This window comes from Patella vulgata, chromosome 8, assembly GCF_932274485.2.
Source record: "Patella vulgata chromosome 8, xgPatVulg1.2, whole genome shotgun sequence".
Taxonomy (NCBI): Eukaryota; Metazoa; Mollusca; class Gastropoda; family Patellidae; genus Patella; species Patella vulgata.
The window spans coordinates 51614677-51641240 of NC_065886.2; the positions used below are offsets into that span (position 1 = coordinate 51614677).

A 26564-nucleotide genomic window follows, 5' to 3' on the forward strand; every position below is an offset into this window, starting at 1 on the left:
CAAGAATGGTATTGAATTCAAAAGTTTTGATTTTATCTAATTTTTTTATTATTTTTGCATATCTTTCAATTATTGTCCACCACCTTTTGCAGAAGGAAGGGGACTATTAAAATGAGTCTGTCTGTCTGTCGTCCGGCCGCCTGTCTGTACTTCCGTCACCATTTAGGACACAATAACGCTCCTTCTAATTGAGCCATAATGTTCACACTTGGTGTAGGTGTTTATTGGGTCAATGCCTTGATGGAGTTCAAAGATGAGCATTTTCTGCTAAGGGTAAACAGAGATAAGCAATTTGATTGGTTAATGCTTTGGGACACAACAACTTTATTTCTAATTAAGTGAGAGTGATGAAACTTGGTGTATAGTTTCTTTACATCAATACCTTGACTAAGTTCGATAATGAGCCTTTTCTGCTCAGGATAAGCAGAGCGATAAGCAATTTGATTGATCAAGATTTTGGAACACAATAACTCTGTGTTCTAATTGAGGTGGCATGCTTTAGCTTTGTGTAGGCGTTCATTAGGTGAATGCCTTGATGGAGTTGGAAGATGAGAATTTTTTGCTTACGGTAAGCAGAGATAAGCAATTTGATAGGTTGAGATTTTGAACACGATAACTTTAATTCTAATAGGGTGAGAGTGATGAAACTTTGAGTATGTATATTAAGTGAATTTCTTGACTGAGTTCATTGATGAACATTTCCCGCTAAAGCTAAGCAATTTCATAAATTCATTGATCAATGCTTTGGGACAAGATAACTTTAATTCTAACTGATGGAGAGTGATGTAACTTAGTGTATAGTTTCACTACTTGGTACTTGACTGAGTTTGATCGTGAGCATTTTATGCTTAGACCATGGACCTTATAATAATGTATTATACTGTCCATGCTTAGACTAAGCATAGATAATCAGTTTGATTTCTTGATACTTTTGAAAAAGATAAATGTGCAATTAATTAATATTTGTCATCTATTTATTTCGGGATGACAGCCTCACTGTTGACTTGTTTGTTTAATACTGTGAACAGATCGAGTTTATGAAGACATCAAATTAACAATACTCACAAAGATATCACAAGAAGAAACAGCTCCTTTGGCTAATATCAGTCGCAGAAAGGTGCAATATATTTAATTGATCAATTTTATATTTCATGAAAAATCCAGGGTGACATCAAAGGGGTTTTGGGGAATGACCTCCAAATCGAGAAGGATAATATATTAAGGAATTTTATAGACTATCTGACTGAACTCCAACATTAAAAGGCTTTTCAGGGGGGTCTGGTGACAAATGGTTAGCGTGTGCGCAGTATATCATTAGGTCTGTCATTGAGTCAACTGGTGTGGTTTCAATTCCCCGATTGTACGTGACAAGGAGTAGGGTCGCCTGTCCAACTTCATGGGTTTGTCCGGGTCCTCCGGTTTCCTCCCACTGCTATAGACCCCTGTGCGCAAGTGATTTATTGAAATAAAATTGAACCACATGTTAGTCCCAAAATGACCTAGTTTGTGTTGAGTGGACTATAAACCCCATTTCTCTCTCTCTGTTTAAAAGGTTTTTCTGTTGTGCTAGTGGTTCAAATTTTATTTTTGCACATGGTGTGATGGTTTGGCCTTTTTGTTGGGTTTTTTGTGGATCTGCATGATTGCTTTCTCCTGCACTTAGCATGATATATGTTGTACCTTGTTTGTTTATTTGCACATCTGCTTCCAGTTCCACCTAGAAATTTGTTTACATATACCAAAATTAACTTTAGGTTCAAATAATATTCTATTTTTAAATGCTGTACTTGTAAAGAATTGTAGAATTTAAATTTTAGATATTTTCTTCTATAGGAATTTTTCAAAAAGCTTTGACATTTCTGATTGAAATGCAAAACTTTTATTGTTAAATTTCATTGTTTTAAAAGCAATACGCCATAGAAAAATAATTTTAGAATTAATATTGACCAGCTTTTTCTTTTTCTATAGTAGAAATTTTTCATAAGCTTTCAAATTTCTTATTACTTTTTAATTAATATTAAACTAATATGCAAGAAAGTAAATATAATTTGCTTTTACTATTAAGATTGAGAAAATTTATGTGATAATTTTAGTGGATTTGCCTGTAATGGCCTATCCATCCGTCATCCAAAATTCTTATTAACACTCAAAATTAGTATCTAATCTCCGTGCAAAGTTGATTTTGTTGATTGGAACAATTCATTTGATTTTCACCATTTTCTTGTTTTAGATTATAATCCCAAACTTTAAACTTAAAGGAGCATTATGGGAGATTAGATAAAGAGTTGACAGTTCTCACTATAATAGTTAAAAATTAAAAAATAGATAATGTAAAGAGAATATGCTGAAAATTTCAGTCAAATTGCTCCACTGAGCCGAGATATTAGCGATTGAATTTTAGGCCTACCCTCGATCTTCATTACTAAAGTTGAATAGATAAAAAAAAACAAGGTCTCGATTATCCATTTTGATGTTAAATCATCCATCACAAATCCAAAAAATATCCCAGACTAGCGCTGGCATCGAGAGTTGACTATGGTCTGGATAAGTTAATTAATGTCTAATTGATAATTTAGATAACATTTCAGTCCTAAAGAAAGACCTGCAATAGGCAGATTTAGCATAATGTCAATCTCCCAAACAGAGTTGTCTCCCCTTGCAGTTCATGCTGGATAGTGAGACTTGTGTGGCGAATGGTATAATGTATGTTTAAAAAATTATTAACTCATGTATTTGAACTAAAATTATCAGATACACCAAAATGGCTAAGTGTTGGGGAGAAAATTGTGCAGATGAACAGAAAAAGGAAATCGGTAAGATATTGATTGATTTCGGTGACAAAATCATTGGCTTAACTCACTGGCTAGAATAGCAGAAAAACTCATTTGCAGCTGTTAAATTTTCTTAGGGAGGGCAGGGTACTGACAGACTGCGACTGTGGATAAATCGATTGGTTGGTTGTTTGAAATTCAGGTCAGCCATCTAAATTGGACAATGTTGAAGTTACTATATTCACGAGTTGGAATAGAAAGAGCATTTGCGGCAGTTAAATTTACCAAATTTTTTACCGCTGGTCGCATTTCCGTGGACTGTAAAGGTGGAAACACTGTTGTCTGGACATACTTTTCCTTTTTTATGGGGGTGGGGGGTGGATGGCCGAATGGTTAGCATGTGTGCGTTGTATCATAAGGTTTGTCATTGAGTGAACTGGTGTGGTTTTGATTCCCCAGTTATAGGTGACAAGGAGTAAAGACGCCTGTCCAACCTTGTGGGTGTTCTCAGGTTCCTTTGGTTTCCTCCCACTGCTAAACACCCTGACGCACAAGCGAATTATTGAAAAAAAATTGAACCATATGTGAGTCCCGAAATGATCTGGTTTGAGTCAATCTCTCTCTCTCTCTCTCTCTCTCTCTCTCTCTCTCTCTCTCTCCTTTTTGCATGGACATGTTACCATAGAGAAATAAATATTGTCATGTAATTCTCAAAATGACCAAAGTAATGCACAATGAAACGATCAACCTCATTCTATACCATTCCATAAGGGGGGATATGGTGGCTCAGTGAGTAAGATGTTAGCTCACTAACCTGGAGGGAGCCACGGTGGCTAGGTGGTTAAGACGCTGGCTCGCTAGCCTGGAGGTCGGCTGTTCGATCCCAGCATTGGCAGATAAAGTTCATCCAGATTTTCCGACGTGGTTTCCCCTTGTCAGTGGTGCAGAACGGAGGGCCTGACAAGGACAGCTGTCTAGTCCTTCGGAATTTTCCGGCGTGGTTCCTCCTTGTTGATGGTGCTAGACGGAGGGTCATTTGGATGGCACGAAAAATTGAGGTCCCATTTACACATTGGCGTGCATGTAAAAGATATCTTTACAGTTTGATTCGATGTAATAGTAGGCTGTAGTGCCACTGTCCGGGCAAAATTTCCCTCACAGCACACTGTATGGCGTATATGCCTGTCTTCATTAGCCCAGTCGGAGCAGAACAGTAGGATGTTAAACCCTATTTCATTTCATTCCATAAGTAGAGAATTTTAGTTTATTATTACTTACACTGAACTATATTTAGAAACAATTGTCTTATTTTGTACTAGATTGCCACTGTCGGGGCAAAATTACCCTCATAGCAAACTGTGTGGCGTATATGTCCATCTTCATTAGCCCAGTCGGAGCAGAACAGTAGGATGTTAAACCCCATTTCATTTCATTCCATAAGTTGAGAATTTTAGATTATTATTACTTATACTAAACTAGAAACCTTATTGTCTTATTTTGTACTAGATTGTTAGTCATAATGATCTACCAATGGGACCAGAGCTTACAGATGAAGTTGAGGATAAGTTATCTGATCGTCAAGGACAGTGGTTACGTCGCCGTAGATTAGATGGTTCGTTAAATCGAGTACCGTTAGGCTGTTATCCTAGAATATGGAGTGTATTACATAGAGTAAGTAAGATGTAGATAAGATGGTTCGTTAAATCGTGTTCCACTAGGCCGTTATGGAGTGTATTACATAGAGTAAGTATGACGTAGATTAGATGGTTCGTTAAATCGTGTTCCACTAGGCTGTTATGGAGTGTATTACATAGAGTAAGTAAGATGTAGATAAGATGGTTCGTTAAATCGTGTTCCACTAGGCTGTTATGGAGTGTATTACATAGAGTAAGTATGACGTAGATTAGATGGTTCGTTAAATCGTGTTCCACTAGGCTGTTATGGAGTGTATTACATAGAGTAAGTATGACGTAGATTAGATGGTTCGTTAAATCGTGTTCCACTAGGCTGTTATGGAGTGTATTACATAGAGTAAGTATGACGTAGATTAGATGGTTCGTTAAATCGTGTTCCACTAGGCTGTTATGGAGTGTATTACATAGAGTAAGTAAGACGTAGATAAGATGGTTCGTTAAATCGTGTTCCACTAGGCTGTTATGTAGTGTATTACATAGAGTAAGTATGACGTAGATTAGATGGTTCGTTAAATCGTGTTCCACTAGGCTGTTATGGAGTGTATTACATAGAGTAAGTATGACGTAGATTAGATGGTTCGTTAAATCGTGTTCCACTAGGCTGTTATGGAGTGTATTACATAGAGTAAGTATGACGTAGATAAGATGGTTCGTTAAATCGTGTTCCACTAGGCTGTTATGGAGTGTATTACATAGAGTAAGTATGACGTAGATTAGATGGTTCGTTAAATCGTGTTCCACTAGGCTGTTATGGAGTGTATAACATAGAGTAAGTAAGACGTAGATAAGATGGTTCGTTAAATCGTGTTCCACTAGGCTGTTATGGAGTGTATTACATAGAGTAAGTATGACGTAGATTAGATGGTTCGTTAAATCGTGTTCCACTAGGCTGTTATGGAGTGTATTACATAGAGTAAGTAAGACGTAGATAAGATGGTTCGTTAAATCGTGTTCCACTAGGCTGTTATGGAGTGTATTACATAGAGTAAGTATGACGTAGATTAGATGGTTCGTTAAATCGTGTTCCACTAGGCTGTTATGGAGTGTATTACATAGAGTAAGTATGACGTAGATTAGATGGTTCGTTAAATCGTGTTCCACTAGGCTGTTATGGAGTGTATTACATAGAGTAAGTATGACGTAGATTAGATGGTTCGTTAAATCGTGTTCCACTAGGCTGTTATGGAGTGTATTACATAGAGTAAGTATGACGTAGATTAGATGGTTCGTTAAATCGTGTTCCACTAGGCTGTTATGGAGTGTATTACATAGAGTAAGTATGACGTAGATTAGATGGTTCGTTAAATCGTGTTCCACTAGGCTGTTATGGAGTGTATTACATAGAGTAAGTATGACGTAGATTAGATGGTTCGTTAAATCGAGTACCACTAGGCTGTTATCCTAGAATATGGAGTGTATTACATAGAGTAAGTATGACATAGATTAGATGGTTCGTTAAATCGTGTTCCACTAGGCTGGTACATAGAGTAAGTATGAGAGTACATCAGCTTACCACAAACATTCCTTTAGTCCTTTTTATATGCCCACATTGAAATGTGGTCGTATGTTGTCAGGCTGTCCGTCCGGTGGTCCGTTTCCTACAATTTAATATCCGATTGACTTTAAATTTATACACAGTATTTAAGGTCTTGAGAAGAAGACGCCTATTGATTTTCAGCGATTTCCGATAATTGCTGCCAGAGTTATGGCCCTTGATCACTTTGAAAAATCTTGTGGACGCTCTAGAGGCCAAAGTTAATATCCGATTGACTTTAAATTTATACACATTGTTTAAGGTCATGAGACGAAGAATCCTTTTGATTTTCAGTGATTTCCGATAATTACTGCCAGAGTTATGGCCCTTGATCACTTTGAAAAATCTTGTGGACGCTCTAGAGGCCAAAGTTAATACCCGACTGACTTTAAATTTATACACAGTGTTTAAGGTCATGGGACAAAGAAGCCTATTGATTTTCAGCGATTTCCGATAATTACTGCCAGAGTTATAACCCTTGATCACTTCAAAAAATCTTGTGGACGCTCTAGAGGCCAAAATTAATATCCGATTGACTTTAAATTTATACACAGTTTAAGGTCATGAGACGAAGAGGCCTATTGATTTTCAGCAATTTCCGATAATTACTGCCAGAGTTATGGCCCTAGAAATCTTGTGGATGCTCTAGAGGCCCTTGATCACTTTGTGATCTGATCGACTTCAGATTGATACACAGAGTTTAAGATCTTGAGTGGAACAAGTATATTGATTTTCAATGAATTTTTATGACTTGAACAGCTAAATCCATGATATTAAAAGTTTTGTATTAAGAACTTTTGGGGCAAAACTTTATAAAAACCAAACAAATTCTAATGGTTTTCTGATAATTACTTCATGGGTTTTTGCTCTTAATCAGATTTTAGTGTATTATGAATGTTTCATTACAGAAAAAAGTAAAAATATGCGACAACTCTTGTTGACTGCCCGGACGATTTAGCTGCTGTGGGCGTATGTTTCGTTGCCTGGCAACCTATCTTTAATATCAAATGTAGCATTTTGACTAAAGGCCCATCAACACTCTGTGAACTTCTCAGAGGACTTACCTGTTGTACCACATTTCACTGCCCGACAACCAATATTTTATAAAGCGTTTAGGGGTTTCTGAAATAATCTTTTTCATCTAAATGTGCATGATGTAGATCATAAAGCCAGGTATTTATGTAAATTTTGGGTTTGGTCACCAACACTTTCATAAGCACATGAAATTTCTCAGTGGGGTACTCCAGTTTCCTCCCACAAATGAAATAGTCCGAAGGAAAATTTGGAATGCATCGGTACCAAGATATTAACTTTGTTGTTAAAAACTATAATTGATGGAGGAAATGGTTTGGATAACCTGTAAGATGACAGATTTATTTTTATTCTTTCAGAGTCAAGGAATATCTATTAAAGGTTCACTTTTACAGAAAAGTTTGACGCAAGAGGTAATTAATTAAACTAATTAAATATATTCGTAGGGCCCCGTATGAAAAGTTTGACACAAGAGGTAATTAATTAAACATATTCATGGGGCCCTGTATGAAAAGTTTGACACAAGAGGTAATTAATTAAACATATTTGACGCAAGAGGTAATTAATTAAACTAATTAAATATATTCGTAGGGCCCCGTATGAAAAGTTTGACACAAGAGGTAATTAATTAAACATATTCATGGGGCCCTGTATGAAAAGTTTGACACAAGAGGTAATTAATTAAACATATTCATGGGGCCCTGTATGAAAAGTTTGACACAAGAGGTAATTAATTAAACATATTCATGGGGCCCTGTATGAAAAGTTTGACACAAGAGGTAATTAATTAAACATATTCATGGGGCCCTGTATGAAAAGTTTGACACAAGAGGTAATTAATTAAACATATTCATGGGGCCCTGTATGAAAAGTTTGACACAAGAGGTAATTAATTAAACATATTCATGGGGCCCCGTATGAAAAGTTTGACACAAGAGGTAATTAATTAAACATATTCATGGGGCCCTGTATGAAAAGTTTGACACAAAAGGTAATTAATTAAACATATTCATGGGGCCCTGTATGAAAAGTTTGACGCAAGAGGTAATTGATTAAATATATTCATCGGGCCCCATACGAAAAGGAATATTTTTATTTTGCCTGAAAATGGGCTTACTTTGGCCCCCAAATTATCAGTTAAAAATATCTAGCAACATTATATAAATGTTGATTATGTACTATACAGACAAATAATTAACCCAGATTTTCTCTGAAGTTATGTGTGGACTTATAATATTATAATCGATGTTTTCTTCACAAGCAAAGGGGGAGGTGGATGACGTGGGTTTTCTCCGGGTCCTCGAGTTTCCCCCCACTGTTAAAGACCCCTACGCACTAACGAATTATTGAAATAAAATTGAACCAAATGTTAGTCCCGAAATGACCTGGTTTGTGTCAAGTGGACGTTAAACTCTCTCTCTCTCTCTCTCTCTCTCTCTCTCTCTTTCTCTTCATAAGCAATGCTGACAGATTTGATTTTATAAAGTAGAATCTTATCATTGTAACACAAAATCTGTTTGTTATTTTATAAGATAATTTATATTGTATATTCAGATGACGCCGGGGGAGTTTAAATTTGCTCTACAAGTAGAAATGGTTCTAAATAAAATACCGCAGCCAGAATACAGACAGTTAATGGTGGAAGCATTAATGGTGTTAACATTATTAGTCGAGAATGATAATCAAAGAATTATACTTGATCATGTTATTGAATTAGATAAAATAGTACATGAAGCAGATGCACTATTTATATCAGATCAGGTATGATAACACCATATTGACTGTTTATTTTAAATATATATTACCTGGATGAACATATACAGGTCACAATTCATTTCTATTGACAGAGCCTCCTCTAAGGATTTGGTCGTGCGCGGCAATGTCGGGTGCAGCCCCACCCACGAGCACCGTAGGTGAGAGCCCGCGCAGGGGGGGGGGTGGTCTTGTGGGCCATCCCTCAGAAAATTTTGAAAACTGACTCCCTTAGACTCGATTTCTGAGCACTTAAAAAATAGTTTCGGAGATTTGATACACTATTAGTTTTGGCATCTTGTTAAACCATGGATTGATTAATACCCAGTAAAATCTAGATCAAAACACTGCTGCAGCTGACCCGCAGACAGAAATATACTCATAAAACAATCCGAAAGACGATTTTGTAAACCTACGCACCATGATATAGTATTGGCACATGGGAAAAACCTTGTCAGCGATTTTCAAAACATATGTATGTTGCCGCCCAGTCTTCAACTTTTGGGCTCTGTAGGCAGCACAGTTTGGCCAGTGCGCTGCAGCGCCGCCGCCGAGTCACCATGTTAAACGAGGCTTTGTCTATTGAATACAGTTACTGCTTATTACTGAGCGATGTTTCGACTAGGCTTCTCTAGTCATTATCAACATCACTCAGTAATAAGCAGTAGTTGTATTCCATTGTGACATGTATATTACAGTTCAATTACTAAATACCATTGAAATAATTAGTCTGGATAATCATACTCCAGCAAGGCTGATAAAGTGTGTCTAGATAATCATACTCCAGCAAGGCTGATAAAGTGTGTCTAGCTATTCGGATTGGATAGAAAACTGAGATCAATTAGTTTACATTACACATTGGTGTAAAATAAACCTTCACATTTGGAAATCGAAAGTAAAGTAGGAAGACACATTGCATGGGGGATTGGATGGCTGAATGGTCAGCGCGTGCGCGTTGCATCATAAGGTCTGTCATTGAGTCAACTGGCGTGGTTTCGATTCCCCGGTTGTATGTGACAAGGAGTAGGATCGTCTGTCCAACCTAGTGGGTTTTCTCCAGGACTTCTGGAGAAATAAAATTGAACCATATGTTAGTCCCAAACATCATACATTGTCCCATCATGTAAAAAGTTTACTGTATTCTTCAAAACTTATAGTTTGTTCATATAGATAATTATATTATTATTATTTTAACAGAAAATGCCAACAGATGTAGCTGCTCAATCAATGGGTGCAGCGAATATAAATCAACATTTCTATGATAGCGCTCCGAGTGGCAGGTTTGGTACAATGTCTTATTTATGTCGAGCCTTGGCTAAAATGTTACGTTTACCTATAAGTCAGAATGATACAATGGAATGTAATATTTGTTGATAAAAATTACGCGACAAGAATAAAGATTTAATGGATCTATCAGTATTTTATAACATTCATCCTAAAACAGATGAAGGCATGTGTTCTTCTTGACGAAGTTATCACATTGTTCCTGCTAAAGTATAAGATGTGTGCTTTGAAAATCGTAGCTACATCTGATCCATTACTATAAATTCAAAAGATGGGACTCTTTGCAGCAGAATGAATTTTTTTAAAAGATCCTTATTTATGTGTGATGTTAAAGTGTCTCCATGTGGATTGTTAACAAATGTGCAATTATTTTTTGTATACTTACATATGTGTTTTTGACTCTTATCAATATAATTTGTGGGTTGAAACATGTTTTGATTTTTTGGTTGTTTTTTTTTTTTAGACAGTGATAATGTATAGAAATTTTGAATTTAATTAATGCCCAGTTGCATGTGTCCCTCGAGGTATGATTAATAACTCGAGATCTTTATGTGAATAATTTCCATGTTGTATCATATTACTAATTGGCTCAAAATTAATTAAAGCATAAAGGAATTTCTTGTACATATTATTGAACATCAGATATAGATTTATATTCCTTTATACATTCAGTAGAAGGCGAGTTTTACAACATCTGGACGTTGCTAGATTACTTTACAATTCCCGAACTTATAGCTGCGTTATCTACAGACACGTGAACAGTAGCATCCAATCAGAGGTCGTGACATAGCGACCTCCGTGGATACCTTGATATTGAACGAACCTTGAACTTTGCAACTCGATTATCACAGGTAGACATTTTAGCTCGAATTGGGTGAATACCCAATCGAAATTAGTGTCGAAATATGCAGGGTATTACGTGAAGGGCTTGATAAGATGTACATAGTTAAAGCGAGATCAAACCTTCTATTTAAGATGGTAGAAAGCTTGCTTCCAATTGTTTATTTTCTCAAGACATAAATAATATTGAGGTAAATCATTACTTGCAATAAAGAAGCTTAACCTGCTTTACATAGCATACTCATAGTCATAATATTGTTTGCTTCTACTGTGTATAGGCCTGTCCAACCTCGTGGATTTTCTCCGGGTCCTCTGGTTTCCTCCCACTGCTAAAGACCTCTACGCTCTAGTGAATTATTGAAATAAAATTGAACCATATGTTAATCCCGAAATGACCTAGTTTGAGTCGAGTTGACATTAAACCCCATTTCTCCCCCTTTTTCTACTGTGTAGAAATCTCATCTCAACATTCATTAAAAGATTCTCAAATCATTCACTCTATATTCTATCTACATGTATAAAATACAGATGTGATGTCATTCTTTGATGTTGGTGTACCATTATTTCAAATAATGGTACGGGCAATGTGCCAAGCGTACATTATTTATGCTAGATGAAATATTGGACCCGCTTATGTGACGGTTTCATTGACATGCACTTCCCGGATAGTGTCGGTATTTTATGATGATTAATGGTTGTGTGCAAGACATTGCGTAATATATAGATATCAATGTATTACTTAATGTCTCGCACTCGACCATTAAACTACACATAATGAATATTTCTTTTTCTAATAGTGTTGATTGTGGATTGTTATTAACTATTATCATTAACCAAATACTGTATATAATAAGTCCTACATTTTCGATTGGGGTGAAATAATCTAGAAAAAACAAAGCAATGTTTTTAAGAAACCAATTAAAATCTCATTACTTTGGGTTCTGGTATTGTCAGCATATGCATAGCAGAAGTGTATTGCCACTGATGGATACGGTACCTAAAACAAAATGACAAACAAAACACTCAACATAGATGGCGGTTTGAATTTTGGTTTCCTATTATTTTATGAAATGAGAGAATCGGACTGAATGAAAAAAAAAATAACATTGAATTTTTCCACAAATGAAGGAGATCTGCTGTTTTATATGTTTCTCTCTGTGATAATGTTAAATATTGTAAATATGTTTTCTAGAGAAATATTGTAAATGTATAAACTAATGTTATGTATGTAATTTGTATTTATTCCCTTATAAAAACATTAATTCAGTTCAATAACTTGTTTTTTGTTACTTCAAGGAAACATTCAGTATATTGATCTCTCTCAATCTATTTAGCTTGTTAGAATATTGAGCCTTTACGATTGTCAAAACAATTTAAAGAGTGCTTTCCTTCCAATTTAGGGGAGTTGGATGGCAGAATGGTTCGCATGTGCAGGTATCTTAAAGTTTGTCTTTGAGTCAACTGGTTTCGATTCCCTGGTTGTATGTGACATGGAGTAGGGTCACCTGTCCAACCTCGTGGGTTTTTTCCCGGTCCTCTTCTTTCCTCCCACTACTAAAGACCCCTGCGCGCAAACGAATTATTGAAATAAAATTGAACCGTTAAGTTTGTCCCGAAATGTCGAGTGGACGTTAAACCCCATTTCTCTCTCTCTATTAACATGACAAGCCTATATGTTAGTCCTGAAGTGACCTAGTTTGTGTTGAGTCGACGTTAAACCCCATTTCTCTCTCTTCTTCCAATTTTCATGGAGTGAGCCGATATTCAATCTTGGCGATAACTACATCAGGGCTTTACTACAAGGCTGATATCCCCACATTATTCATCTCCAAATTAATCGCTAAAACTAATACAAACATCATTAACTTCCGATATATTAAATCTGGCTTGCAAAGAAAACAGCTGTCTTTATCCCGCAAGACAAAACATAGACAATAATGAGCCAATAAATGTTATTTTGTATCAGGTGGCATAATTTACATAAGATCATTATGATTTCTGTCTTTACCTTGTAAAATGGGCATAAAAAAAAAATCATTTATAATTTTATGCAAGATATTTATTTCTGTATATTATTTACATTATCGACATATAAATAAAAGCCAACATATAAAGATGATAATATGTAATGTATATAATAAAAACAATAGTGAACAGATTTCAGACCATACAAAATTTTAATGTATGAATAATAGTGAACAGAATTCAGACCATACATAATTATAATGTATGAATACTATAGAGAACATAATTCAGACCATACAAAATTATAATGTAGGAAATAATATTGTTCTATAATATTTTAATAATTGGTAACATAACAATGTGGAAGCAGACATCACACGAATATAAATCAATCCAAGAATAAAAATTGGTAACCAAGATCTTCTCAATTAAAATTCATACAGTAAAATATTAAATGTAAAAGAATTCTGGAATTCTTCTAGTCTCAGTCACCTAGAACCACCTAGTCCTCAACGTAGCGAAGGTCTGGGACCGTTGTCAGTATTTAACGAAAAGTTCCCTTGACCATGCGTAACTGGGACTTTAGGTTTTTATGCAGTTGATTATCTAGTAAATTTCGCCAAATCACGTAAGAGTTGCTTCCCTTCCCGCAATAAATCCCATAATTCATGCATTATTATAAAAAAAACATGAATCGTGACAACCAATTTAGATTAATTAAAAGACATAGATGTGGTCATTGAAAAGATAAATTTTACAATAAAAGAATTAAGAGTTGGATATTGAACTGGCAATGCAAATGGATTTTCTGAAATGGAATTCTTAAATTAATTTCATGGGCGTCAACATCTTGTTTTGGGAGTAGTTACCTCCCTTAGACTTTGTTCATGATAATGTAAAAGACTGGATAATCTAGCCAATGACCAATTATTCTCAAATGTTGACAACACATTCAGACTAATATTCATAGAATATTTTTCTGGATGATAGAGACTAGACTAAATCCCTCATCCCTCCATACCAAAGAATTATATATACTTACTTATCAAAAAATATCGACACTCATCGATAAAGTTAAAAAAAAAAAAAAAAAATTATTTTTTACTTTATTAACGAGTGTTGATATTTTTTGATATCAAAAAAGACTCGTAGGAGATTCTTTATGTATAAAATGGTGTATAGCCGAAGGACTAGAGTATTCAATAAAATTGTCCTGCTAAAGAGTTTGGAAATTAAACGGACCACAGTATTATCTTCACAAAATGGAAACTATTTAGTGATCTATTAAAAATAGAACCAGCTTGATTGGAATGTTTTTATTCTGTGACAAGCTAAAGGCAGAATTATGACCAAAATGTTTAATGAATTACATTAGTCTTACCCATTTAAACTCGATTTTGAAATAAGCCATATCTCATCAAATTTCTACAGAATTCAACATAAAAGCCAGCAAATATTAAGCAATTTGTGGTCTTAGGCACTAAAACTTTGTAATAATAAGACCGACCATATGTAGTGAGTTGAAGACCAGGTTAAAACAATCTGATTAAAACACAGATCCTATTTCTTTTCGTTTTTTATAGTTCAAAATATCATTTTACTTGTCTAGGATCTGGAATGGTTGTTATATTACTGGCGTTCTGGTTGATGTGAGCGATTAGCCAATTAAACGGTGTGTTACGGTGAGTTCTTGGTGTGCAATGCACGGAATTGTGGGTAAACCACTAGAAACGTCAACGCTGATTGATTAATCATTGTGTGACTTCATAGGGTCAAAAGCATCTCGTAAGACCTCTGACGTGACTTCTGACACGACCTCTCACTACAACTGGTCAGTAACCATCGAGAGTATAAAAAAACAAAATGAAATATAGATCTGTATTTTAATCCGATTGATGTTAAAATATCACGTCTGTCAACTACAGCGTGTCCACATTAGTCATTATGATTAAAATATGTGTGCAATAAAACTGGGTTGGAGTTTGAGGACATAAAACCATTTATTTTCTTAACTTGAGAATTACACAAATCTATGACTATCCCATGCCTTAAATACAACTACAGATGGAACTTATTTTTCCGAGTGTGTTGATTGAAGTACCATGTTAAAAGGAAAATATTAATATTACTTTCAATTACATCTTTTACCTGTAGTTCTAGAAACAAACTTGAAAAAAAAAAACTCTTGAGTTAAGAAAAATAAAAAGTTTCATGACCCCCGATCTTAAATATTAAAAATATAATCTATATTATATACATAACATTTTAAAATACATGCTTTTAAACCGAGAAGATGAATTATGTTTGATGTATGTATTTATTCTACAGTAATAATTGTATTTTTGATCAGATATCACAAGAAGTATTATTTAACCATGAACTATGTATGAAACAAAGTTATGCCATAAGTAAAAGAGGTAACCATGTCTTTCAATCTTCCAGTCATACTTTTTAATTTCCTCATAAAACCATATATTAAAATGTTCATATGGCAGTTTTGTTCACAAATAAATATAAACTTTGTTCTTCCATTGTTTTTTACACAATATCCACACTCAAATATTCTACTTCTTGATCTCGTAACGGCTTCTTAATATGGAAAAATTCTAATATATTGTTTTTAACACCTCGGTTGAAAGGATTGTAATAATTTCCCTTCCCATCCTTCAAGTATTTATATCTCTTCCTGTTTATTCTTTCATTAGTTGTTAAATTAATAGCTGCGTGTACAACCTACGAAAATATAAAAATATAATACAATTGATTGTTTAATAATTTAGTCTACTGGTTGACAGCTAGAGCAACACTGATGTGATGGTAGATACAGTCTATGGGCGTCCTCGCTAGAGATAAAGGGACATAATTTATAGGCGAGGCGGTCCCACGTGACCTCATTGTTTACCGTATAGCACAGTTTTCCTGTACATTCATTACGTGTTTAATACTGATACGGTTTTCTTATCGATAAGGTTACATGGAACCAAGTTTTTACTAGCGACACCTGGTGGGAATTCCTTCAGCGGGGACGCCCATTGGAAAAGGCACACCAGCCTTCAATACTTTAATTTAATTTGAGCAATAAAAAAACTGCCGCAAGCTGCCAATTATACTACTGAATTTAAACAATTCGTCAGCGGAATAAATTCTTGGAGTTTACAAAAACAATACTTATTTGTTTGTACAATGAATGTGATATCGAGACACACGAGTATAGACCAAAATCGCAATATGAAAATGAAAATGAAATGGGGTTTAGCAACCTACTGTTCTGTTCCGAATGGGATAATGAAGACAGGCATATGTCATACAGTGTGCTATGAGGGAAATTTTGCCCTATGACCTACTCTTATATCGAATTCAAACTGCCAAGGGATCTTTTACGTGCATGCCAATGTATACACAGGACCTCGATTTTTCATACATCCAAATGACTAGACAGCTGTCCTTGTCAGACCCTCAATCCTGCACCAATGACAAGGGGAAACCACGTCGGAAAAACCTAATGAACTATCTCGGACAATTCAGCAATCGAACACGCGACCTCGAGGCTAGCGAGCCAGCGTTTTACCCACTTAGCTACAGTGACTCCTCAAAATAGCCATCAAAATTTTCAGTGACTCAAAAAAACCTGGTCACACTCTCAGAATCTTTCACTTGTGATAACTTACCGTAAAACCTGATAAATATATAGCAATTAAATCATAGACTATCATTAACAATATGCCTGCTAGATAATCAAGTCTATAGTTGCCATTTTCTTGTTGTATGATAATATAACCGAAAAAAATGGATATTATTCCATTAACTGCGACACACGATACAAATAACGTAAAAGATCCTCTGAAACGATAAGAAGAAAAGGACATAGGTATAGTGCTTACCGACATCCAGAAGACAACGGTGATACCAATAGAAAAGAAGGCAGCTTCCAGTAAACCAATGGCTACAAGCCAATCCCACCCTCGGACAGTCAGAATATAATAACATAAATAGTCTGTGAGGATAACTGCTATGAAGATTGATAGAGTAAAACCAAAGAACCATGTCCTATAATAACAACGTTAAAAACACAGTCAATTATTGCTTCAATTATAATATTGTATATTGATGAAATAATATCATTCAATTTCAATGTTCTCTTTCTTAAAAGAGGCATTATGGGAGATTAGATAAAGAGTTGACTGTTCTCGGTACAATAGTTAAAAACTAGATAATGTAAAGGGAATATGTTGACAATTTCAGTTAAATTGCTCCACTCTGAACCCAGATGTTAGCGATTGAATTTTAGGCTAGATATTAGCTTTTGAGTTTTAAGCATAGCCTTGATCATCATTACTAAAATCGGTACGATAAAAAACATGATAAAAAACAGTCTCGATTATCCATTTTTGGATTTAATCATCAAGGATTATGGTTTGGATAAATTAATGTCTAATTAATAGTTTATATAACATTTCATGCCTGAAGAAAGATCTACAATATGCAGATTTAGCTCTTACATAATGTATGTTTAAAAGAGCTAAATCGCTAATGTTTGGGACCTAAAAACTAACACAAATGGGTCACAACACATATAATAATGTAATATGAATGTATATAAACTGATTTACATTCAATGGTTTCTGTTTTTACTCTAATTTCTTATCAGTTATGTTCGGCAAAATACGCCAGAAGTATCAATCGAATGGCAATCTCTAGCATCTAGTTATTCCAGTCTATGTTATCAGTTATGTTCGGCAAAATACGCCAGAAGTATCAATCGAATGGCAATCTCTAGCATCTAGTTATTCCAGTCTATACCGATAGTATTTATTGCGCGTGATCTCAAGATAAGAATATGTTGTCACCGTTTGACATGACTTGTGGAATATGTCTAGCCTCGTTCTTCGAGGCCCTTGTTACAATTGGTGCTGAAACACATTATGATACACGATTTGTGCACCAGTAGTAAAATGTTTGTCTTAAATATTGTATATCAGAAGCCCATCGTTTCCAGGTAAGATCACAACTTTGACATTGAAAACACCACTTGTTAGTGAATTTAAATCAACAGTGATGTTGTGATTTTACTGAGAAAAGATGGGCTTCTGATATCCAATATCTAAAACAAAATGAAAATTTTAAAATTGGCACACGAATTGTGTGCCAGCATGCTTTTGAGTGCCATTTGTAATGAAGCGACATGATGAACGATGCTAACCCTATCCCAGAGGAGGACATGAGCAATAAATACTATCGATGTAGACTGGAATAACCATAACCACAGACTGACATCTGAACTCTTTGCATACTTTGCCAAACATAAATGATTAGAAATTACAGTAAAAACAGAAACGATTGAATGTAAATCAGTTTATATACATTCATATTTCATTGTTATATGTATTGCCACCCATTTGTGTAAATTTTTAGGTCCCAAATGTTTTTCCGAACATTTAGTATGTAGATATTTTCGAGCTTCCAATTTATTTGTCTACATTTTCTATGTTCTAATACCCTGTCCATTAAGCCATACCAGAATATATTATAAATTATCATATGAACCATAAAGCAAAGAGAAGTTACAAGAAAGAAGCCATCACCACACAGACTATAATGTTATCCAATATACCAATGTTAAACAGAAACTACTAGTAGACCATTCTTTAATATCATATATAAATATCACTCGGCAAACCTCAGCAGATTCCAGTACCCTTCATCTAGCCTCGGCTGTATGACAAAGTCCGCCATTGGAATTACTTTCAAGTTCCTGGATTATCAATGGCGTTGCCCATGACGACGCCTTTGAAGAATGTTTTATTATACAAATATTTCAAGTCTGGAGCTGTTTTTTTTTCAAGTTTATTCGATTTTCTTCAAACAAGGACAACTTTGCAATGGAAATTCTAAACACGCATCGCAATTGTATAGGCGTAGGTACATATCACTTACCGTCATACAGCCGAGGCTAAATGTAGAGTGACGGAATCTGACGAGATTTGCTGAGTGATATCAATATGTATCACATGCATTAAAATATCATATAGTTAATACCAATTAACAAGAAGTTCAATAGCAAAACATTAACAAGACAGTAGATAAAAGAAAGAGAGGTTGCCAGGCAACAAAACATACAACCACAGCAGCTAAGTCGTCCAGGCAGTCAACAAGTGTTGTCGTATATTTTTTCTTTTGTCAGTAATGAGAACATCAGGCACTGTGTGTAAATTTGAAGTCAATCGGATAATAACTTTAGCCTCTAGAGCATCCACAAGATTTTTCAAAGTGATCAAGGGCCACAACTCTGGTAGTAACTATCAGAAATCACTGCAAATCAATAGGCGTCTTCATCCGATGTCCTAAAACGCTGTGTGTAAATTTAAAGTCAATCGGATATTAATTTTAGCCTCTAGAGCGTCAACAAGATATTTCAAAGCGATCAAGGGCCATAACTCTGGCAGTAATTATCAGAAATCGCTGTGGATGACAGACTGACGAATGGATGGACAGGGGCGACAATATATGACCACATTTCAATGTAGGCATATAAAAGTTTGAATAAATTAAATTCTATATTGTAATGTATTTGTTATAATACTATAAGACATGCTAGATTTAGAAAATAAAAGATACATGTATATTGATATACTTACCTATTTTTATATCCAACACAATTATATATATAAGGACAATGATGATCAAATTCTTTAATACAACGATTACAGATTCTACAATGTTTAGCTCTAACAGGTTTAACTGTTCTACAAGTATGACATAGTTGACTTAATGGATTCCGACCTTGTTTCCATTCATCAAAATGTGCTACCTAAAATAACAATAGAAATACACACATTACTCAAGGAGAAGGGGACAGGGAGGGAGAGAGAGAGAGAGGTGTTTTAACGTCCACTCAACACAAACTAGGTTATTTCGGGACTAACATATGGTTCAATTTTATTTCAATAATTCGCTTGCGCGTAGAAGGACCTGAAGGAAACCCACAAGGTTGGACAGGCTACCCTACACCTTGACATGTACAACTGGGGACTAAAAACCATGCCAGTTGCCTCAATGACACCCTTATCGTCCATCCAACCCCCCGACAGGAAAGGAGGGAAGGGGCAGGGAGGTTGACCCCCAGTAATATCAGTATTTCAGCGGATGTTTTTACCTGTTTTATAGCTTGATCATATTCTGGTATATTACGTGGTAAAAAGCCTGGATCTGTGGTACTAGCGTGATATAAACAGATCCACATACATATATTAACCATCATAAATAACATATGTGTCACCTGTAGTTCATAGAATGTAGACGATAAACACTGAAATTATATACACAAATAATATTAGTTACAATTCTTTGAAAACCATTAAAACATCTTGAGGCTGTTATCACAAACTGAAATACGCCAGAAGTCTCAATTGAATGGCAGTCTCTAGCGTCTGGTTATTCCAGTCTACACCGATAGTATTTATTATGCATGTTCTCGAGATCAAAATATGGCGTCACTGTTTGACATGATCGGTGGAATATGTCTAGCCCTGTTCTTCAAGTCCTTTGTTATAAATGGTGCTTAAACGCATCATGGTACACGATTTGTGTACCAATGGTAAAATGTTTATTTTGTCTTAAATATTGGATATCAGAAGCCCATCTTTTCCAGGTATGATCTCAACATCAATGTTGATGATTTAAATTGATAAATAATTTGTGTTTTCAATGTTGAAGACTTTGGAAGATACTGAGTTAGAGACTTAGCTACTTTGTTTGAATTTATACAAAGGTTTAAATATTTGTTCTAGACATGTAAATAAAAGTTATATTACCTTTATTATATACATTGGATAACCCCAACATAAAATACTAACTACAAAAAATAATAAGGCTCCTTTACTATTCCCTGGTGGACCAAATAAAATTGACCTGTAAAAATACAAGTTATAAATAAGATTTATTTTTAATGAAATGAAAAAGAAATAACAATATAAAAAAAAACACAGACAAAGAATTTCAAACATAGTATAATTACAGACAAATAATTTCAAACATAGTATAATTACAGACAAATATGTTAACGGCAAATTACATGTTGACAAAATCTTTACAAAAAAAATTTGAAAACCAAAAGAAAGGAGTTATCTGCCCTTACACCACATTCTGACAATATGTTAATCTCGGTCACCCAGAACCTCCTAGTCTTCAATGTACGAAGGGTCTGGAACCATTGTCAATATTTAACGAAAAGTTTTTTTTTTTATGTGGTTGATTATCAGTATCTATGACCAAGTCAAGTAAGAGTTGTGCCTCTTCCCGCAATAAATCCCACAATTCTTGCATTAATATAAACAAACACGAATCATGACAACGAATTAGGGTTAATTTTAAAAAACAGATATGGCCCACGAAGATAGAAATTTTACAATCAAAGAAAATCAAGAGTGTTTGAATATTAAACTGGCAAGGCAATAAAATAGATTTTCTGAAATGGTAATTCTTAAATTAATTTGATGGGTGTCAACATTTTGTGTTAGGACTAGTTACCTCCCTTAGACTTTGTTTATGATAATGTAAAAGACAGGATAATCTAGCCAATGATCTATTATTCTCAAATGTTGACAACCTATCCAGACTAACAATGTGTTACCATTTTTTTAGTAAAGCTTCAGATTCGCTGTAAATAATTCCTGGTAACATGAGCATACATAATGTAAACTTACCAAAAGTCTATTCTAGGTAAAATACTGGTACGGAACCTGGCTTCTTTTTTTAAATAATTGACAATATCTTCATGTTTTCTACCAATAGCTAACATTAACGGCGTTTTATTATTTTTATCTGCTAAATTAATTTCTACTCCATCCTACAAAATCAAAATATATTTATAAAATATTCAATATAAATGAAATGAAGTTTAACGTCCTACTGTTCTGCTCCGACTGGGCTAATGAATACAGGAATACGCCATACAGTGTGCTATGAGGGAAATTCTGCCCGGGCAGCGGCACTACGGCCTACTCTTATATCGAATTCCAACTGCAATGTGTACACAGGACCTCAGTTTTTCGTACCAACTGACCAACTAGACAGCTGTCCTTGTCAGGCCCTCCATCCTGCACCACTGACAAGGGGAACCCACGTCGAAAAATCCTGATGAACTTTCTCGGCCAAAGCAGGGATCGAACATGTGACCTCCAGGGTGACCTTCGGATGTAGACTATGGTCGCGTCTACAGTCTGAACCAGCACCCAAACGCAAATGGCCCTAGCCATTGACTATTCAATATGGTGGCGACCATGTCAGTTGTTCAGCCTGCTATATTTTCTCCTATTTACTCATGTATTTATAAAAACTTGTTAATTTTCCATACTACGATGTGAAAGCAAGCTTAAAATAGGTTACAAATAGGATTAGTCAATATCAGAATATTTTTCATTGGAATTATGTCATCCAACCAAATCATTTCACACGTACAGTTTTTTTTGCCGTGTGCCTATATTTATTCGAATAAGAAGATCCTAATCTGTCAAATTCATCAAAAAAGACGAAAAAAAAAATCATATTTAACGTCTACATGTATACTATAATGCCCATTCACTAACTTTCAGGCGTTAACATGGGCCCTATAATACCGACCAAGGTGTAAATAACGCAACGGCAATCAGCAATTTTATTATATTTTTCAGAAAATCTTCTCAAGTGTCAGTTTTGTCAGCCACCTTTGAACTATTCCGACTGTGCTTTATCGCATGGTACGGCTGGTCACGACCACCGGTTGAACTAAATGTCATTCGCATGCAGATGGTTCGACTATAGTACGAAAATCCTTGCAACCGAAGGTCGCCCAGGATGCCAACTAAAGACCTGTGTAAACCGAAGATTATCTGCCGTCAACAGACAATATTTCTTACCAGTCAAGATTCAGTTTATATTACTGAAACTGATCTCACTTCTGAGGATTTCCCATCGTGTCCATGGTTACATGGAAATGTTTACCCGCTGTTAACTAAGACTTTTATTTGCACACATTTTGATTATATCATTGCCCCTGTCTGTTCTGCCTCTGAGTTCACAAGGCATTCTCAGACTTATGTTAAGAATTTACTCAACTTTCAGTCACTGTTTATGACAAACACAAAACATTGCACATACTTTCTTATTGATGTATTTGATATATTAAAACAACAAAAGTTTTATAAATATTTTAGTTAAAATAAAGCAAACAATTTTGAGTAAATTCTGAACTTAAGTCTCTGAATGTTTTGTGAACTTGGGAACTGGTTTTGTGATTAGCTAACAAATATTTTTTTTACTTGATCTGCAATAATAAAATAAACAAAATAAGCTTATGCCTGTATTAACTAACCTGTTCACAAAGTTCTTTCACTGCTGTTAAATTACCATTTATACACGCCAAATGAAGAGGTGTTTGACCAAAATTATCTTTTTGTCGAGGATTAAAACCAGAATATATCAACAATCTCATTAACTCAGAATAACCTATAATTAAAAGTTTAATTAATACATAAAAATGAAAATGTTCTTACTATTCTGTCTGGTACATAATTGTAACTTTCTCCATTTGGAATGGTCACCTGCACGACAACTAAGAAGAACTTGTGTAATACTTTTTATTTAATACTTTTGAAAATCAGTTTAGACCCTTATGTGTACTAGTACTATACACTTATTATTTTGGCATTTTTTGAGATTCTATCAGGATTATTGCCCTTATTGCTAAAATTGTTTGACATTCTGGATCATGAGATCAACTGGCAGACTATCGCTATTGAAGAGACGACTACTGTCAAGATTGGTTGCATTATTCTGTTACGCTTTTTTGTAAATTGTCTTTTTTTTTCATTTTCAGCGAAGCCTGTACCATTACAGGTACAGTGAAGTAAACGATTATGGCTGGCCCCTGGATCCATTCACTTGAATTAATATTTGTTTATTTTTTGCAATGTCTACATTCTGTCTTGTCCGCAGGTTTATCTTGTAGATTTTGTTTTGTGTGTAGTGCGGTCCTCCTGCACTTACTATTCATAGTATTTTACATCATTATCTTTAAACAAAAAACCCATCCTTATAGACGTGAAAAATATCAATTTATTATAATACTTCACAAACCTTTAAAAGCTGCCCAATGTAAGGCATTGTCGCCATCTTTATCTACTAATTGTAGCCGAGCTCCTTTACCCATTAAATATCCTGCTAACATTGTTTGTCCATATTGAGCTGAAACTAACAGTGGTGTGCATCCTTTATTATCCGTTACGTCTAACGCCACACCAGCTTGTGTTAAAATATCTACGATAGCTATATGTCCATTAACACAAGCCCAATGAATGGGTCGAGCCCCAAGTTCATTCTCACTCGGTTCATCTATCGGTCCTTTATTTTCAATAATATGCCGAAGAATCGTGGTGTGACCTCCAAGGCAGGCCCAATGAGCTGGAGTGTGACCCTTTTCATCTCTGACCCTTAATACTTCCACACCTTCTTGTTCTATAAATACTTGAACAGGTATCAATATACTGAAAAAAATATTTTATACAACACATATTAGCTTAAAAAGCTTATAAATCTGTCGATATTGAAACATTTTGAAAGTATTGATAAATAAATCTATTTTTATTATTGTGTAATATTAATAATGATAAAGAGAAATGGGGTTTAAAGTCTACTTGACACAAACTAGGTCATTTCAGGACTAACATATGGTTTAAATTTATTTCAATAATTCGCTTGCACGTCAGGGTCTTTAGCAGTGGGAGGAAATTGGAGGACCTGGAGAAACCAACAAGGTTGGACAGGCGACCCTACTCCTTGTTACGTACAACCGGGGAATCGAAACCACATCAGTTGACTCAATGACAGACATTATGATGCAGTACATCGAACTCCCCCGATATCTTGATAAAAATTACTCTATCAATTATTGCTGTTAGGCTATTGTATCAAAGTAGGGTAATAACGTGATCATTTTGCATGTCAAACTTTCTTTAACATAGCGAAAGTCAAACATAGTTTACAATAGGTTAGAATAACCGGCACTAATGGACTTTTGTACACCTAGTACTGGCCGTGGTCGTAGAGACTTGAAATTTGCTGAGGGTGTTCAGGGTGTCTAATTATGATCTCAAACCAAATTTCAAGTCTCTACGACCACAGCAAGTTCTAGCCCTTGGTGTACGAAAGTGCATTAGCGCCGAATAACCTATTTTATCGTATGGCATTCAATGTCATTAATTTCATATCATGTCAAATGATATGAGAATGAGTGTTTTATACATGTGTACTTATATATGTGTTACAATGTCCACTGCAGACCAGTGAAGACCTGTCCTGTTAGTAACCATGATAAACAAACTTCAAAATACTAATTTAAAGCAAACATTAATTCTCCCTATGAGATATCAATACATATTACTGCAATTTAGGTTGGGGAGTGAACAAAAATAAGTACTAAAAGATATCTATTTCTGCAGGACGAAATGAAATGTAACTTGATTAACTCTGCAAGACCAGGTCAACTTGGCAACATTACAATATATATTATCATTCTCAGGCCAACCAAAAAAAGACCTGGTTTTGTTTAATTGCTTCAACTAACCCATGTTTTATCGCTTCAAATATTTGGTGTACTTTTGGTCCAGAGCCTGTGTTTGCATCGGAACAGGCTTTACTCGTGCAGGATCCGTCATGTGATTCGTGAAAGCCAACAGATTGTGACTTTCCACTTAGCAATCCATCTCCGTTTCCCGACATTTTGGCAGCACTTAATACGGTTGACACAAAATCTGAACTGGCGAAGAGTAGTAAACGAAATAAGGCGCATGGCTGAGCGTCACATGAAAACAAAGGGTAGCTATGCGACTTATCTGATTGTTTTAGGATTAAACTAATTAATGCAACCGCTTAATTAATATAATCCCCATACTATAGATACAATTATTGAAAATTGGCGTAGCAACATTAAACCCCGAATCATTAGCAATTAAATAATAATCTAATTCAAAGAAAAATGACATTTTGTTATGTCTAAATTGAGCATATAATTCTAAAATAGGTTTTCTAAATTAACTTTCAGTGGTAGAACCTGAAATGTCGACAAGTAGCCTACAGTGTGAAAAGGCGTTCTTCTTTCATGTGGGACGAAACCCCCGAGGTGCGCATTTAATTGGGTGTACGTAAAAGACCCCTGATAAAAATTGGGCGGAAATGCTATTGTCCGGTCCAAATTTTCCTACATTGCCTAGCACACCTAACAAAAAATTGAAATTAAAATTAATATATGTTTTAATTGTTTGTCCAATTAAAAAAAATCCTAGACATTAAATTCTTGGTCGTTTCGTCTTGTTTTACAATATTTCCGATTCTGAATTTGAAAGCTCAGTCGAGCACTGAGGAAGAAAATGGCGGCTGCGATGGACATTGACGAAAATGACGATCTTGGTGAAGCACCCTCTGTCAGTGGAGATAAGGGATCTAAGAAAAGATTTGAAGTTAAAAAGGTATAATTACTCATGGTAATAAGATATCGTTTATAATAGCCCATAGCAAGCGTATTGGGACTTTCCTTCTGTTACTAGTGTTAGTGTTTCACACTTATAATTGGTCTATTGACAAAAATAGAATCAGAAATAGCAACTGATGTCAATAGTGTCATGTCATAAGAATGGGCTTTGCATTAGATTTATCGTGCTA

The 26564-nt window shown here is 35.1% G+C and overlaps 1 protein-coding gene and 1 long non-coding RNA gene across 2 annotated transcripts; one reads left to right on the forward strand and one right to left on the reverse strand.

Annotated features, from left to right (window-relative positions):
• The first annotated feature begins 5820 nt into the window (after positions 1 to 5820).
• Positions 5821 to 8672, forward strand: LOC130014124 (uncharacterized). Its single transcript, XR_008789115.1, has 3 exons — positions 5821 to 5892; positions 7391 to 7444; positions 8586 to 8672. It is a non-coding gene; the product is annotated as an uncharacterized LOC130014124 (long non-coding RNA).
• A 4284-nt stretch (positions 8673 to 12956) lies between these two features.
• On the reverse strand, positions 12957 to 25639 carry LOC126830658 (uncharacterized). Its single transcript, XM_050561065.2, has 9 exons — positions 25471 to 25639; positions 23985 to 24391; positions 23221 to 23354; positions 21575 to 21717; positions 20684 to 20780; positions 20026 to 20178; positions 19508 to 19680; positions 16754 to 16919; positions 12957 to 15605 (listed from the first exon to the last, which is right to left on the reverse strand). The coding sequence occupies exons 1-9, from the start codon at positions 25623 to 25625 to the stop codon at positions 15411 to 15413; spliced, it is 1623 nt and encodes a 540-aa protein (XP_050417022.1). The 5' UTR covers positions 25626 to 25639; the 3' UTR covers positions 12957 to 15410.
• Between the last annotated feature and the right edge of the window lie 925 nt (positions 25640 to 26564).

Bases quoted from the DNA above. Each gene is read 5' to 3' on its own strand.
- LOC126830658 (XM_050561065.2), bottom strand. From the start codon at position 25,625: ATGTCGGGAAACGGAGATGGATTGCTAAGTGGAAAGTCACAATCTGTT. The intron at 21,718-23,220 runs GTTAGTTAATAC...TTGATTTTGTAG, and splicing joins TGAAAGAACTTTGTGAACAG to GATGGAGTAGAAATTAATTT. The intron at 16,920-19,507 runs GTAAGTATATCA...TTGTTATTATAG, and splicing joins TGTGTTGGATATAAAAATAG to GACATGGTTCTTTGGTTTTA.